This window comes from Toxoplasma gondii, chromosome VIII (genome assembly GCF_000006565.2).
Source record: "Toxoplasma gondii ME49 chromosome VIII, whole genome shotgun sequence".
Classification (NCBI taxonomy): domain Eukaryota; phylum Apicomplexa; class Conoidasida; order Eucoccidiorida; family Sarcocystidae; genus Toxoplasma; species Toxoplasma gondii.
In genome coordinates, this window is record NC_031476.1 from 881,121 (window position 1) to 897,928 (window position 16,808).

The 16,808-nt window shown below is 49.8% G+C and overlaps 4 protein-coding genes across 4 annotated transcripts; all 4 read left to right on the plus strand.

Moving 5' to 3' along the window:
• Positions 1–1,485: 1,485 nt before the first annotated feature.
• TGME49_230590 (chitobiosyldiphosphodolichol beta-mannosyltransferase) lies at positions 1,486–6,636 on the plus strand (the record flags this gene model as incomplete). The annotated part of the gene is made up of 5 exons (XM_018780262.1): positions 1,486–3,225; positions 3,783–4,216; positions 4,731–4,863; positions 5,418–5,476; positions 5,778–6,636. The coding sequence occupies 5 exons, from the start codon at positions 1,486–1,488 to the stop codon at positions 6,205–6,207; spliced, it is 2,796 nt and encodes a 931-aa protein (XP_018636880.1). The 3' UTR covers positions 6,208–6,636.
• Positions 6,637–11,200: 4,564 nt separating this feature from the next.
• Positions 11,201–11,872, plus strand: TGME49_230598 (hypothetical protein; the record flags this gene model as incomplete). The annotated part of the gene is made up of 2 exons (XM_018780263.1): positions 11,201–11,300; positions 11,661–11,872. The coding sequence occupies 2 exons, from the start codon at positions 11,201–11,203 to the stop codon at positions 11,870–11,872; spliced, it is 312 nt and encodes a 103-aa protein (XP_018636879.1).
• Positions 11,873–12,476: 604 nt separating this feature from the next.
• Positions 12,477–14,437, plus strand: TGME49_230602 (hypothetical protein; the record flags this gene model as incomplete). The annotated part of the gene is made up of 3 exons (XM_018780264.1): positions 12,477–12,627; positions 13,010–13,486; positions 13,950–14,437. 3 exons carry the CDS (start codon positions 12,477–12,479, stop codon positions 14,435–14,437), a joined length of 1,116 nt encoding a protein of 371 aa, XP_018636878.1.
• A 603-nt stretch (positions 14,438–15,040) lies between these two features.
• TGME49_230605 (hypothetical protein) lies at positions 15,041–16,558 on the plus strand (the record flags this gene model as incomplete). Its single annotated transcript, XM_018780265.1, has 1 exon — positions 15,041–16,558. The coding sequence occupies one exon, from the start codon at positions 15,041–15,043 to the stop codon at positions 16,556–16,558; it is 1,518 nt and encodes a 505-aa protein (XP_018636877.1).
• Between the last annotated feature and the right edge of the window lie 250 nt (positions 16,559–16,808).

Consider the following 16,808-nt stretch of genomic DNA (forward strand, 5'->3'; position numbering starts at 1 on the left):
AGTCGTCACTTTTTGGTAGGTATTTCAGGGAGCATGGGCGTCTCCTTTCCTTTGAACCACAGAGCTTTCGGTCGGTATTTCATCTGGAGAAAAGGAACTCCAGAAACGCGTCCAAATGAGATTCTGCGGCGCGGATTGACCCTCACATCCGTCGTGTTTCCTGTGTTTGGTCTAAAGCTGCTGAGCGCATGCAGATCGCATGTGCAGCCACGCCGTAATGTGTGTGCCGTTTGAAATCCTCGAAAAGATGCTTACCGTGCCACGAGCTCACGCCTTTTGGCGCTTACTACTACTTTCTGGTTATGCTGAAGCTATAGTCTGCTTTTTTTGACTAGGGAACGGTGCTCTAGCCCGCTTCTGGCCTGCTTCTAACAGACGAAACGTGGAGCGTCGCGTTCCGTGCCTTCTCTGCCTCGTAGACGCGCCCTCCTCACCTGGTGGATTTTCTCGCTTTTCACCCGAAAAGCTTCTTTCCTAATTCGGCAGACCATCACTGCAGGCAGACTAAGAGTGATTCTACTCTAGCCGACGACCTTTCCGACAAACCTCCCTCTTCACCCCGAAACGTGCAGAGTCACCTGCAGGTGTCGTCTTCCTCTGTCGGAATCCCGGAGTTCGTTCAGCGCATCCACAAGTGTTTCAATTGCGTATTTTTCTTTCCATCAAACACATCTTTACTTGCTCCTGTGTTTGCGCCCCTTTCCTTTGTCTCCGTTTTTTTCGGGGGTTCTATGCCACGGCGGCTGGCTCGGACAGGAGCGCGTGGTGCGATGAGCATCGTTCATATTTTTTCTGGCATGCGTCGTTGTCCACTACATTGTAATGGGTTTGTTCTATAGTATTCTTCGTGAACTACCTTCCTTTCTGTCTTACTCCGCACTCTATTAACTTCTTATCTGAAGCAGCGTCCGCATATTAACGCCCTCTGTCCTGCTCTGAAACGTGGAGACCGAAGCAAGAGGTCTCGTTTCGGTTTCAATGGAACATTTCAGCTGTATTTCCACAGCAACGCACGGCGTATCTGTAACTTTCCCTGCAGAGAGAATCCGACGGCACAGGTCCTGCTGGATCTCCAAAGACAGTCATGAGTGTCTTACTCCATAGTCAACCGTAGGACGTCCGCGTTCTTTCAGTTTCTCCTGTCGCTAGTGCGGTCTTGTCTCGTCTTTCTCGTCGGATTTGCTCATCAGAAGCGAATTCCTCAAAGACAGAGGGACGTAGCGAATGGGAAGCACTCTTCAGAAGAGTGCGGTTCTCAACAAACTGGGGAACGCTGCAGAGACACGGAAGAAGGAAATGTCCTGACTGAGGTAGCACGAATCCCAGGCAGCTTTTTTACCAAGCAACAGTTTGTACGGAAAACAGGCAGAGCCTCTTGATGAGTCCGTCCTCCATGGCCTTTCTGAAATTGTGATGCATTTCTGTTATACGACGAGCGGTGTGCTCAAGGCGAGTTTGCATGCGCTGCCTCACCTGTGAGCAGCTATGGCGTCTGATTCGCGAGCAGTTTGGGCTTTTCTTCAGTCCTCCTCTCTGTGTGTTCAACACGCTGCTTGGTGGGGGGGAATGGCCGTCGTGGTTCTCGCTCTCCTCAGCTTCCTCTTCGTCGTCCTCGCAGTTTTTCAAGTTCTGCTTTCCGGCTGGCGCACTAGATCGAATCGCCTCCGAGATGCAGAGGACATGTGGAAGGAACTCTTTCATCGCAAAGGGTCCTCAAACGAAGGAGCGGCGTCCCCTTCCGACGATCTAATGGTCATTCCCAATTCACATCCTAATGCCGATTCACCGTCTTTCAGTTCGTTCGCTCCTTCTCCTTTACTTTCTTCTACATCTCTCTCATCTTCTACGTTAGGTTTTCTTTCTACCTCTCTCTCCTCTTCCCCTTTGCATTCTTGTCCTCTCTCAAATTCTGCTTCTCATTCAGGGTCTTCTTCTTGTGATTCCTCGCCTACAGTGGGCTCCCGGTTTCCCTCTGTCGTCCATGTGGTGATTGTCGTGTTGGGAGACCTGGCTCGGAGTCCTCGGATGATTTACCACGCTCAGGCGTTGGCTTCGAGTATAAGCCCGCCTCCGATCATTCATGTGATTGCGTACACTTCCACGCCGGTACCTCCGAGTCTCTCGCGTCTGCCGTTCCTCCAGATCCACTCGCTTCCGGTTTTCGCACTCGACCGTCTCCGCCGCTTCTTCCCAGGCCCGTTCGTGTTTGTTTTTCTCTTTTTCAAGCTGCTCCAGCAGACAGCGGCGCTCTCCTGTCTCCTGCTCTGCCTGCTGAGGCGCCTCGGACGCCGCTCTGGAGACGGCGCGGCGTCGAGACCTGGCAGCGGAACTCAGTCTTCCGCGCTTCTGCGGCAGCGCCCCCTCGTCCTCGTTCAGGCTCCGCCGGCCCTCCCAACGGTGCTCGTTTGCGGGGTGACCAGCCGCCTGATGGGCGCCAAGATGCTGCTGGACTGGCACAACTTTGGTTTCACCTTGATGTTTCCTGAGAGAAAAAAAGAGGAAGGCTCCTCCGCCAAAATGTCGCCGCTCCACGCTTTTGCGAAGACGCTCGCGGCGCATGCAGAGGGCTGGGGGGGCCGCCTCGCTGCGGCCGCGCTGTGTGTCTCCAAAGCGATGCAGGAAACGCTCAAACAAAAGTGGGGTCTGAGGGCCGCTGTCTTGTACGACCATCCGAATGCCCAAATCAGACCCATCGATCTGGGAGAGCGACATCAAATTGCCGTCAAGTACATGCGCCTCCCTAGCGATTTTGAGAGCGCGAGCCGACGTCCAGGCGACGCTTCCAAGCCCCTCTGTGGTCGAGCACGGTGCCAGGACGGAGAGCGGAAACATGAAGTCAGCGGCAAGCAAGTCCTACGATCTATTCACGATGCGGCAACACGTTTGGCAGACCACTCTGAAGGTGATTGTGAAACCTCTGAGGGGTTGAGTTCTGATCCGGACTCCCAGAGATTCGCGGCCTTTGTCGAAGACTGTGACGGTGAAGGCACCGGCGCCATCCCCCAAACCGGAAGGGTGTCGCGTCTCTTCCCAGGGGTTCCTGCGGATCAGAGAAATACGGAACATCTCGGACAGCAGCCTCACTCCCCGCGGACTCACTTGCTGCGCCAGTGGACATTCCCAGCGCAGATCTGCCGCAAAAACTGCGGCACGTCAAACGACAAAGCGAATGCGAGGGAGAAGGAATCTTTGGAGTTAGTTGAAACAACTCTTGTCTCGCGTGCGGTATGTGCAAGTGCTTCCAAGGTGTCTACCTCCCTGTACCAAAAAAGCGATGGGGTGCCGGCTGTGCTCGAAGGGAATATAGCAGGCTGTCGCCGGCGCTCTAAGCTCCACGGGCAGCCGGTGGAGTCTAGTGTGGTGTTCTGTCAATGAGAGACATAAATACATATGTGGATCTCTTCAGCATTTCCTGGGGTTATTTGTAGTGTGAAATATATATATGCATATATTTGTGTATGAATCGCTGTATCGGGGTTTGTATTAGTGTCTCAAGTGACAGAGATATAGATGCGTGTACGTGAGTATCTTAGCCGTTTTTTCTGGCCTCTCAAGAGGCAAAGATATAGATTCTTGTGTGTGAATCTCTTTAGCAGTGGTTGTCATAGAACATGCTCGGTACCTGTCTCTTTTTTCTTTTTCCGCTTCATGAAGTTCCACGTGGGCATCTGTTTGTTCAAGTTCACCTTGGGGTACCGCACTTCGTTTGACGTCGGCACTGATTTCGTATACCGATGACTAGCTACATTCGTTTTCTTGTGTGTGTCTTCTCTCGTTTTTAGCGTCTCGTTTGCGGTTCTCGATCAGAGGAGCCGGCGGTCAACCCCTCCAGCGAGACTCCGGTACAAGGTGGTTCGCGGACCTGCGAGTGTTGCCAGGTTTCCGTCGAGATTCGCCGAGAACGGCCGGCAGTCTTGCTGACGGCAACAAGTTGGACCGGCGACGAAGATATGGATCTTTTTCTGCATGCGCTGCGGCGCTATGATAGCGAGAGAGAATGGGAAGTACGCAGCCTGGAGAAGTCGCAGCTCGACAGCTGCAGACGCCCCTATGCGCGCGATTGCAACACGACTCCGGAGGCGCTCCTCCCTTCTTTGCTGGTGCTTATTAGCGGGCGAGGTCCGAAGAAGAATCAGTGGCTACAGAGAGCCCGACAATGTCAATTCCGGCACATTGCCATTCGAACTCTTTTCGCGACTCTCGACGACTACTACAAGTGAGTTTCTTGCACGGAGAATGTTCCTGCTGGTGGTCTTTAGCAGGCAGGTACAATATTGGAGTCCAATTTACTGTGGCGTGAAACGTATTCCATATCTTGAATGTTCCAGCAGTTCTTGGGTTACTGTGGTCATTCAAATACTAGGCAAAGCTCAAACCAAGGTGGACTCTGACCTTTGGTCGTCCTCGCGGTTGTTTCTGCCCACAATTCTCTAAGAGGCCTTGAAGTGCCACGGGTTGCCGTGGTGCCAAGGCCTGATCCTCAACTGCAGTGATGATGTTTTTACACGCCAGACGTTCCACAGAACATGCCGATGCTTTTTTCCAACTACTGCCGAGGGCTTTGTTTCGTACTGTTTTGTGGGTTCGGTCTTATTTGCTAATTCAGGTGTAGTGATACCTGGGAAGGGAAGAGAGTAAGAATAGAAACTAGAAGAGGCCATTAGACCCATAGAGTATGTGCCCGTTTCTCCACATTTACTCGACGGTTTCTCGATTGTTTACTTTCCCAGGCTTCTTGCGGCTGTGGACGTTGGCGTTTGTGTTCACACGTCGAGCAGTGGCATCGACTTGCCGATGAAAGTCGTCGACCTCAAAGGCGCAGGAGTGCCTGTTTGCGCGTACGAGTTCCCTGCAATTCATGAGGTAAGACGAATACTCATACGCGTTTCGAACGATTATATTCACCGACTGGTTTCGATCTTGAGTGCGTTTGCTTACAGGATCCGAGTTTATGCCGTTCTTTTCTTGGCCGTGTTAACTGCATTAAGGGTAGTGAAGACGCACGTCTTCCATGTAAAGGGTTTGCAGACACTTCAGCTATAGCGTTCCAAGCAACGTTTCTTGAATTCGTCTGTTCTTTTTGAATCTCATGTGTCATCGTATCCGTCGTACACGATGCTGTCCTTCCCACAAAGCGACATATCAAAATGACCGCATCTAAAGTAATAATCACTCAATCATTGAAACTGTCCACTCAGTGTCAGAAAACGGAGATGGTCCAGGGAACGGTCTGTGAATCTATTTCTGCCCGTGCGTTCGTTTCCAGCAAAATGGCTCTTGCCGTTCTATGTGTACGCAAGGTGTCTGTGGCCGAGCCGTGCAACTGCGACTGGGCTTTGCAACCAAACAGCACTGCATCTTCCGAACGATCATGTAAACATTTTTGGTTTCCCGATTGGTAATATCTGCGTCTGCAGCTCGTACAGGACGGTCAAGATGCTCTTTTGTTCGTGTCCGCCGAGGGTTTGTGTGCGAAGTAAGTCCTTCGTTCCATAGACCCTGTGCGTGTTTGATTGTATCGCATGTAAATAGGAGCGTGCCTCAGAACTAGCGCAACAAGAGGATCCCGGCAGATCCGTCTGACCCACCGTTTCTATCTCCGCATTACAAATTTTTCTTCCTGAAAGACAGTGCCCAAATTTTATGAAATCTGGGGTGTTCAGTAGCAGGGCCTTTCCGGCCTCACTTCAAACAGTGTGGTCTCGTTGTATCTGCATGTGGTTCCCAGTACGGAATCGGATATGCACGTAGATGTGTATGATATTTTTTCCTATCAGGCTGCAGCAGCTTCTTCGGCGTTTCCCGCTGGCGTTTGATGAAGCTGTCGAGTCCTGGCAACAGCTGACTTTCTTGCCCACGAGCTTTTCTGCCTGCGCGCATGCTCGCGGCTCTAAAGCAACCCAAAAATGCGATTTCAGCGAAAGCAATGCTCCGCCTCTGCAAGCAGACGATCCAAAATGCGAAGCGAGTTCTCCATGTCACACCGATGAACAAAGCGCTTGCCAATCACAGGGGCACTCTGACGCTTGTCCAGAACGTGCGAGCCCAGCGCCAAGATGCGCAAGTCCGCTGCACGTCACTGGAGGTCATAACCTGTTCGAAATGCGGCGATTCTCAGAGAGCCACCGGATGGGATCTTTCCAGCAGGAATGGAGAAGAACTGTTTTGCCGATATTAAGGAAACTTACTGAATATAGTAACCCCTAGAGTTCACAACGCTCCTGTCGAACGTCACTGTAATGTCACACGTTTGAAATGTCCACGTGAACGAGGATTTTTTCTTGGCTTATCCATCGATGTGTCGATTTGCAAGTATGCATAGAAGCACTATATATAGAGAGAGAGATTTAGCTGTGTGATCATTGACTGAGTTGTACGTTGTCGTGGTGAACATGGTTTTTTCCTCTTCTTCTGTTACGTAAATGCATGCGTTAAGCAGTTTCAGCCCTCAAGCGTCGCTGCTCTACAGTGAATCATTTTTGCGGCGTTTCAGAGGCCTACCCGTCCGGTCATGTCTGGAAGTGTCTGCGATGTGTGAGGTGCTTTTACTGTTGTGGGTAGACCTGACGAGGACTTAATCCAAGTCTGGGTACCGGTTTCTGGGTCACCCTTCTGCCGTAGTTCTCCTTAATTCCCTCGTTGTGGTGCGCCTCCCATAGAACTCCCGCGGCATGGCCGACGCCATTACGCGTGTCATCGGAATGACCACTGCTATAGGGCACTTATTGTAGATCCAATGTGTATATGCATGAAGGGAACTCGTCTTTGGTGAAAGTCGATATTCGTGGCAGTAGACAGCTCTATATAAGTATATGTAGGAATATCTATTGCACCGTAGACAAAGTGCTCCATTCCTACGCACCAACATATGTGTTATGTGCACAAATATCTCGTACACAATGATCGGTGGACACGGTGAAAGAATTTCAAATTATTCGATTACCACGGTAGCGGCTGAAAGGCAAAGTTCTGGGGGATCCAGACTGAACTGACGCGTTGATGCCTGCCAAAATGTCCTCGTATGCACTTTTTTTTGAGGAAGCATTAAGGAGTATGTGGCGCACCACATAAAGCGCTGTATGATTTTAAACGTAACCAAAACTGCACGCTTCTTCTTTGTAATGCATTTCAGCCGCATTAATCATTCGCAAGTATCGACTGCGTTTCACCAGCCATCGTCACGGGTGGCTTTCGGCATGTCCCACACGAAGGGAAAAAGTCGGAAAGTCAAGGGCGAGTCCCCTGAATGGTAGGTTCGCCGGATCAAAAACACGCACGACGGCGCAAATGAGTCCCCTTCCTACCCACCAATTTCCTGATGTACGCAAGCGGCTGCACCAAAGGACATGCAGATGTGGTTTGTCTTTCGGTGCATGTCACCCTGTTCTGCAGAATGTTCTGTGGTGTAAAAGGAGGGATTCTGTCTATCCTGGGTTCCGTGAAGTGTTTTGTACGATCTGCGAAGATGTATAGAAGGATGATGCATGGAAATATGGCGCTCATTGCGACGTAATTACAGTACTAGAGAATTAGAAGCTTATGAACGTTTGATGGTGCATGAATAGACGTTGTCGACGTCGCGGGAATGAACATGAGGCATCAAACCTCCACGGAACAGTGCACCTGATGGGTTTTTTTCAACTTTGTCGCGAAAGCATTCAATTTCAACAAGTATTTGGCGGTTCAGCGTGGGTCAAGGCCAACGTATGAACTGAAGATAAAGAGTGGCTAAATCAAATCTGGTTGTGCGAAAAATAAAACGGACGCAAGGCGGGAGGGGGATCAGTGAGGTAGGGGAAATGATCTGTGGGGAAACGTACATAGTAGTATTGCAATACTACATATTCAGCTGTCAAGGTTGATTTGATGCAATTGTATCTGTAGTTCCTGTCGTCTGCTACTAATCTGTAAAGCTGGTGGACGCAAACGTGTACGCATGACATTCAGCGGGCGAGCGTCCGAAAATCTGATAGCGTCTGCAGCACAAATGTTTGACAGAAGAAAAGAGACAGCGTCTGAAGTCTGCCCCAATAACTTCTGCTTCTGATATCAATAAGTGTAACAGAAATCTTCGCATCTGCGCAAACGCTATTGCCGATACGATGGCTCAACAACCGGTCGTACGCCTTCAGCGGAGTCACACCATGACAGTCGTGGGAAAGGGCGCTAAATGGGTTGTGGGAATTAAAATATTGTAGACTGTGCATCTACATTTGGGAGATCGGGAAAAGCCAACTGTCCTTTCGCATGCATAGACGTTTGTGCAAAGTAGGTACCTGCTACAGGCAACAAGGGAGTATCGAGTGGTTTATTCACAGTGCACAGTGTTGGACGATAATCTGCGGGTATGATTTGATTTCAAAGGCAACCCTAGTCATCCTTGTTCCACGCGACCGTGTTAGAATTTGATGACTACTGAAGCGAAAGATTAATCGAAGACACCGGCCGGAATTTGCCCGGCACACGAGTAACTTACACGTGTTCTGAATATGCAGTATTCTATGGTAGTACAACGTATTCATTCCCAAACCTCGTGAATCATAGTTTGGGCAAGGGTTCTTTTCGATCATGAGAGGTGCTGCTGTGCAAGCGTCCTCAGATCCTTCCCAAAGGTATGCCCAAATAGCCGGAGAAATTCAGTGCCCTTTCTGCAGTTTCTGGAGTAGCTGATTTTCGTTCATCTGTCGTTCGCAATTTTAAGGTGGATCTATGCTTATGCTAAATCGGGGTCCGAGATCGTGGTACTTCACGCACTACATCCAGTTGAAAGAGACTTGGAATAATCTCTGGCCACAGTCATGTGGCTTACAATTCAACTTCTTTGCTCCGCGTATAACCGAGTCACCTGATGCAACTAATATATTTCGCAAGGTAGTCCTTAGTGTCAATGGTCATCAATCATGATATTACCTTTAGTACCTGTTATTTGCGATCAATAGTAAGAGTCGACTAAAAGTGTTCCTTGTCTGTCTTAAGTTCCGTACGGTTGCATGTCTTCAAGCAACGACTATTTTCAGCCCATGTCTCGTCAGTGACTACATGAGTTTTCTTCCTCTTTTCAACTGACGGAGAATGTCGAAGCGCCCCACAAACAGCTTTCCGCTAGTAGATCCGAATCTGGCGCCCGCCGGCCTTCCTGGTCAGCAACGGAGGGTGTCGGGCGGCGACGGCCCTCATACTGGCACCGTTATTTTCGTGCGACGGCGTGTGCGCAAAGACGAAGATGAGGCTAATGGAACCATAAGTATCGCCAGTGTAGTCCAGGCAGCAACCCGTAGTTTTGCTTTAGTGCAGACGGCGGAAGCTGGAAGGGGCAGCCAATCTCAGGAAGAACGCCCTGGCACAGTTTCAACCGACTTGATACACGTCGGACAACATGGGGTCTCTTCCAATCTTTGCCGGTATAGTCGGGATCAACTTACTTGCGACTCCAGCAACGCTGATAAGCAACTACCCCATTGTGTCTACATGGGCACTTCAAACGTGGAAACAGTAGACACAAAGAAAAGAGAGAAAGAGGAATGGGAGAAAAGACCACAGAAATCTGCATCACGCCGTCGCTCATGGGAGCTGGAAAGAGACAGTCGGGCATTGGTGGCCCACAGCAGCATTCAACTTTACTGGGAAAGGTTACAACAAACCGTCGCAGCGCGGCTTTCCCGGCCAATTGAGGATACGCTGCTTACACAGTCATCAAACTACAGAATAAACAATGAGGTAAGCAGTGTGGGGAAGATGGAGTGCAAGATCTCTGAATTTGTCTACATCAAGTGACAAATTCCCGGTTAAGACCACGTTGTCATCATCAGACATCAGAGGATCAACCGTTTTGCTCAAAAGAAACAAACCACAGGGTCATGTCATTAAACTGGAAATCCTCTTCGGAAACATTAGGCGGACGGTAGGTGTTTGCGAAGGGCCGAAATCGCTCTGGAATGTCACTCGAATCACTGCACTGCACTGCATTGCATCGGATTGAGGGAAGAGGTAGACAGCATTATCACCGCGTATTCATGATTAATCCAAACGGAAATTCGAACCTGATTATTCCGCGCACCGCCTAGCGGATGGCGCGTCGAATATGTTCGAGTCGTCTCACAGTATCAATGTGTGCTGTGGCAGGTGGTGACCGACGCCGCGATGACAGCATCGTCGACCGACAATGAGCCAGTGAAGTGGTGCCTTTCTTTAAGGGACTGTGGAGAAACTGTATGTCCGATAGGAAACCCAAATGCCGGGTTGTTCGTGAGAATCCGACGCAGGAAACGGGAACCAGAAATTGTTGTTCCGCACCCCCGGTTGCTACCGGACAAGGACGCTGACTCCAGTTCCGCAGAGTTCTCGGTAAGCTCCAGTTCCGATCTGCCCAGAAATGCGCCCACCCCTTTTCAATGTTCCCCTTAATATCAGGTGCAACCTGGTGGCAAAAGCAATTCACGTCCCAATTCGAATTCTAGTCATGTGATGTACCAATGAATTGTGTTCCGCTGTCCGTGCCGCACAGCTGCCCTGGAGCCTTAGGCACATATAGAAGAAAAACAAATCAATGTAAATGCATAACGGTGAAACACGTGTACTACATATGAACTTCACTCTAAACCCTACGATTCCTGCAGGAGAGTCTCACGTGGGTGTCCGAACCATACTTCGCGTGCCGGCTACATGAATATTTAAGCAAGTCCGTTTAATTATGTCCACACAACAGTTTCACACATAGTTCTCTTGTTGGAGACCCTGGGCGGCTGCAGCACTAGGACCGTCGGTCGCATTGATTTCGCCTTTCCTCAGACAAAAGTGAATTCCGAGAAGAGTTGCTCACAAAATGAAGCAAGGAGCCACCAGGATACGCTGCGCGTACGTAGACAAGGGAAATGGGCTAGTGACAAGCAGACCGCGAAAGGCGCTGTTGCCACCCATTATGACCACTTGGCTATAACTGGTACGATACGTATTAGTACCATCCCCGAAAATACACTTTTCGCAAGGCAGCGTAGCATCCTGCGGTACTCGATGCACCCGCACAAACCACGCTTAGATTCAAATAAACATGCGTACGCACCTACTTTACAACAATTGTAGCGTTAGATAAAATAACTACAAGCGGCCGAAACGGCCACAACGGTGTGCAACATTAACTGAAAATCTACTTGTTATTCTCACGTCTGCAGGGCAGAAACACCTTCAAACCGGCCAGCAGGTGATGCTCACCCGACCCGTTTCACAGGCTGCGTCATCAGCGGCCTCCGAAATTGAAGAAAGACTCGACTCTCCCGTGTCTGTCACGCTTCCTGAAAAAAGCGGTATGACCAGAACGCCTGGGTGCCTCACCTGAAGGTGGCGCACGCCAGTTGACAGCCTACTGTTCTTAAGCCATAGACAAAGTCGACGACCTGAGTTCATTTATGAATCTAGGTGGGTGAGTGCGTCTGTAGCGTGTATATGCTCATCTCTGTAGACTTGCGTAGACGTATGTATATGTGCGCATGCCTTGCGTATAACTGTATGTCGGCATGTGTCTGTATGCAGACGCCATTGCTGCATGCAGCATGAGTCTCATGCTTTCAATCCGGGGGGCAGGGGGCTCGGTAATGGTGACTAGAATGGTAGGGCACCACCAGGTTAGAGCTCTTCGACTTCTCTGTCCATTGCCTTCTTTTCAGGTGCAGCGTTTACGTTAATCCCAGCCCGGCTGTCATTCTCAGTCCTGGTAAATCAGGTGGCTTCGGCTTCATTGGAGCTTCGCAACACTGGCACGGTGGCATTTACTTTCTTGTGGACCCCTGAGAAAACAGCGTGTGACACTTCCAATGATCTCTTCATTAGTAATGACGAGGGCATCCTTTTTCTGCCAGCGGATACAGCAGGTGAGTGAGCTGTCTGAATCCTCTCCAGCGCAACCTCCACGAAAACTCAGCAGGGCAGCACGCAGCAGATTTACGTAAAAACTGGTCAGTAGTGGGGTGAGGTGTCATGCAGCTTCCCATGCAAATAGTGACGATCATTTTTTTCGAAAGTAATGCTGGTAACGGGAATGAAATTTTTTGTTTATGTCAAGTGCATTCCGGTCACCAAGGCAACTAACTGAAGACGCAACAACGATAATGATGAATAATGATGAACATGCATGGCGCATTTTCTGGTGTTTCGACAGAAAGAAATAAGCGAGTCTCTTGATGGTAGGGTGTGTGCATTTTTTATCAAGGTCGGAGCTCCCACAGTTGTTTCCAAGTCTCTTCTGAAGCTGCGCGTCATTGAGTCCTGTAATTTGGATTATCAACGAGATTTCTGTGGTATTTTCTTTTGAAGCCGAACGTGCAGGCCGCCTGTTTTGCAGAACGTTCAAAGGAATCATTCTTCCTGGTAACTCAGAACGCATTCAGTTTTCCTTTCGGGCGACCAGCCAAGGGGTATACCATGGGACGTGGAGGCTGACGCTTACACCCCCAGGGGAGAGACAAAACCCCATTCTCGTGCCCATGTGGGCAGTCGTAGAGGGCATCGATGATAGTGCGCCTTCTGTCCACGACTTGGAACAACGGCTACGTCGACGTGTGATCGGACAGTACATCAAGGAGATTCTCATAGTCCTTGTGGACAATTTACCGTATGGCGACACGTCAGGCCTGTGTAAGCAATGCTGTAAAAGACAGTCACACAGCAAATCTCTACGAACCGGCGATGCGAAACGGGGACTCAGTCGTCGCTCTCCGTACAAAGCTGGCAGTAAGAAGGCAATGAATGATCTTAGCTGGACCATTCACTGTTATTCCTCCTGAAATTCGCCGGGTGGTTGGCAGGCTCGTTCTTCGTCCACTCGGGCCGGCATCTTTGCTTTCCTCAAAAGTGTAAAGTATGTGGTACCGCAGTTTCTTGGATATAAACCGAAAATAACATGCTCTTCCACAAGGCAGCCGCAGTTTAACTCACTACTGTCGACACCACCACTCAGATTCTGCGTTTCACAAAGTTGTGCTCCTCAGCTTCCTTGTCCACGACGTCCGCTGTTCAGGTGTGGAACGGGCAAATATCCGAACATACAAGTTCGAGCATATCAACTCGCTGTACCGCGTAGACGGTGCAGAAGCAATTGTCAAAGACTTCTTGAAGATTCGTGAGGACTTACGAGCCTTCAAAGAAGCTCTCACGTTGAAAGAAGCCGAAAATGCTGGACATCCTCATTCTGCATCGCCGCACCACGCGCCTAAAATTGCTCATCCAGGGACTGAGGAGTCACTGTCACTTGCAGTCCTCTTCGAGGAGATATTCATGCTCGACAGCATTCACTTAGAAGAAAAGAGACGCTTCGCCCTACGCCTTCAGATTCTCAGCAGCACTGCTCAGGAATTCAGAGCGCGGTACTCTACAGGTCCAGCCTCCCTGATGGAATCCATTTTTACCTCACTAGTTCCAGCTTGCTGTAGCGCCATCGCGGACGCTCGGGACCGGGCTGGCCAGCCCACCATGATGCCACAGTGGCTTCCACCGGGTAGGACAGTTTGTTTGTAGATCATTTTTTGAAACGCTCACAGAGCGCGTTTCAATAATGTAGTGACTCAGGAGCTGTGTGGTGGAGTCACTTCCCTTACTGACTAGACGGCGAAACAGTGTCTGCCTGTCATGAGAAGCTGCCCTGGTCTCCCCACCTGGTTTTGACAGTAAACAATTGCCGGTGCCGATGAACGGCTTGTCTTTGATAGTAATTCTGAGACGGCCTGGCATCTCGTTCGATATGATTCGTCAATAAATGCTCGAATACGTATAACGTTTTTCCAGTGTGTCTTATGGTACTGCTACAACGCTCACGCAATGTAATTGCACGTCATTTTAGTAATGGAGTGTAGACCGAGCACCAATGGTACAGTGATCCGATAATCAGAAAGGGCATTGTGAAGTGTATATACTTCACCGTTGATTGATACATTTCTACTGATAGCTGAGCTACTCCTCAGGACACAAGCTACGGGACGAATCCGTTGTCCTTGCGACACATAGTCCTGAACGCCTAGGCTCCCAGCAAATGGTGCCGTCGTCGAAGCCGACTGATAACATTACAACATATCGTTTGACATCACAGCAGCCGCATTTGTCTTACAAAGAAGGGCTGCACGCCTCGCGATGCGGGCGTTCGCAGACAATCAGTATCCCGGACTGGCAGGAAGTAGCAGCAGAAGTCCTTGCAAAAACATTCCGCCAACATCTGGAAGACTGGGAACTGGACGCGGTCTTGAGCCACGCCAATCATGTGTTGCTGCACAATTTCACGGAGATGCTCGACAACACAGGCCCCGTACTGGACCATGCAACACCCAACACGGTAGAACCAAAGCTGGAAAAAATGGAGGCTTCCACAATGAAACTCCTTGTCGATCTCTGCTTGAAAGCTGACCTCGATCATGCAACACCAGGTGAGCAATACCGCAGACCACTGCGCATGTAGAGTAACCTTACCTTCAACTAGCCGCTTCCTGGAAGTGTTCCATCTCGGCCTTGATTTGACTTGTAGATTTTCCATGGTCTGCAGTGAGTGAACATTCAAACGTATCCGGGGCGAAGCATTATTGCTACGCCAATCACTCACACGACTCATTTTTTACTGAAGTCTTTTGTCCTGCTCTGAGCGGCACATCAGTCTACACTCGGCAATGACTCGGGCTGTAGATAGAGCAACACATCAACACGATGAGCTTGAAACACTTTGCCCATTCAGTTCCCTGTGTAAGACACCACTTCATTCAAAAGAACGTATACCGTTGTAGGGAGGTCATATGGTTTCCTTGGCCATGGTTTTGGCGGAGCATGCCTCGCCCCCCCGGTGTCTTGTACATGGTGAAAAGAAAATCGGATGCATCACTGTGAGATCATACTATTTTGATTGTCGTCTTCGCACCTTAGCACAATGTCTGCTGACATGGGTCGGCAACAGAGAAAATAGGTTGGCTTTTATGTCAGTCGTCTACACTACCTCCAATGACGTGTCTCCTTTGACGCCAAGCTTGTGACCTTCTTAGGCCAAAACGCGGCTCTTCTATTAGGAGGCTCGATGATTCCGCAGAAGGTTAAGGTTTCCGATGGCGACGAGAGAGACAGAATTCTCGCGCAAGTCCGAAAATCCTTCCAAGTCGTCGAATACATCATCAGACAATCGACACAACAGCTGCTTGTTGTTCTCGATAGCGCAACAGCGCCGAATGTCCTAGCAATTGAGGACATTTCTTTTGAGGTGCTCACCCTAATATGTGAAGAGAATGAAGCGACCTTTCGATGCCTAACTTCCGAGGAGGATATTTGGGACTTCATTGATGAAAAACTTCCAGAGGAATGGGATTCAGTGAGAGGACCGCAGGTGGCAGAGACGGCCCCGGAGACAGTGGTGTACTTCATCAATCACTGGTCACGATTCGTATATCTAGCTCTGTCATTCATTTACGAGAAGCAAATTGACAAAGTCGAGAAAGAGGCTGTTGACGCAGAGAGGGATGGCAGTATCACTGCACTGTCAGGAGACTGGAAGCCTCGAAAAGAATACCACGGAGAAAAACACATCTCTTTGTTGTTTCATGTACTAGGAGTTGACACGATTGTCCTCGACTACTTCCCCTCAAGTGATATGGACTTGCCGTCGTCCATCACCACCTGGCAGTCATTAGTGCCAGCTAAGCGAATACTGGGACCCTACATCCGCCGCTTTCTGCAGAACCTCTGCGTGTTCTTTGGCCTGGAGCTAGAGGGCATGCGACAGGCAATAGTGGAGAACTATACAGAGACAAAAGATAAGTTAAAGCGGTGCTACTCGTTCAACTCGCTGGCTGACTATACTGTAGACTCCATTAGGCGCCGAATCTTCGCACACAAACGATCGGCGCCAGATTCGCTAGCAAATCGGAAAAAGCGAATGGTAACCATCATGACATTCTACTGTGATGATTTCTGGGATACCGATTCAGTAGTTGCCGTGAACCGAATAACGGAGTTAATGGATCTCCTTGAGAAAGTGGTTACCTTCTCTGCGTCGACGACCATTTTCCTCTGTGGAGATATCTGCACAGTTTTGCTAGCGTTCCTGTTCGACGGCAAAGTAGAGGTTCACTCGAAGGCTCATGACAGAGATGAATCGCTACGGTCCGACGACTTCGATGAGGGCAACAACCGCTATGAAAGCTCAGGGGCTTGCTTTGCTAAAGCGGATTTCGTGCTCCCGCACGTAGATAGGGCAGCGATGGTGGAAGGACGTCTTCACGCTGGCGAGGGGACAGAAGCGATGCCCTCGGAAGTACTGGTGTCTTGTTCAGACACCGGAGAAGCGTCACCAGGGAAGGCAACTACGGCAAAAAAGAGCGAAGAACGATTCGCAAGCAGAACCTCTCCGTCCGTCACGCCACACAACATGGAGGGTCGTCAGAGCTCGTCCATCAGGCGGCCACAAGTTGAAAAATCCAGTCGTGGACGTCGTGGTCTTGTGTTGATGCGAAAGTTCCCCGGATGGTCGAAATACGCAGCCATCGTAGCGGAAGCATTCAAACGTATATTGTCTACTGGTAAGCTCTCCCCAACTTGTTAGTTGTCATTCAAGTTTTGGATCTTTGTTTGCACCTCTCCATTCTCGAAAAGTCGTGCAGTTTAAATGCAAGATCATAGACAGCAAACGGGACCATCCGTGCTAATGTCGTGTCTGAACGCGCCTTGGGGCGATGAAAAGCTCCGTAAACTCACTATGTCTCGTAGTCGCGCTCTTCCTCTATGGACGACAGCTGAACGGCGACAAATATCGCTTTGCTTTCCTCGGGACATCCTCCTGCGGATAGAAAATG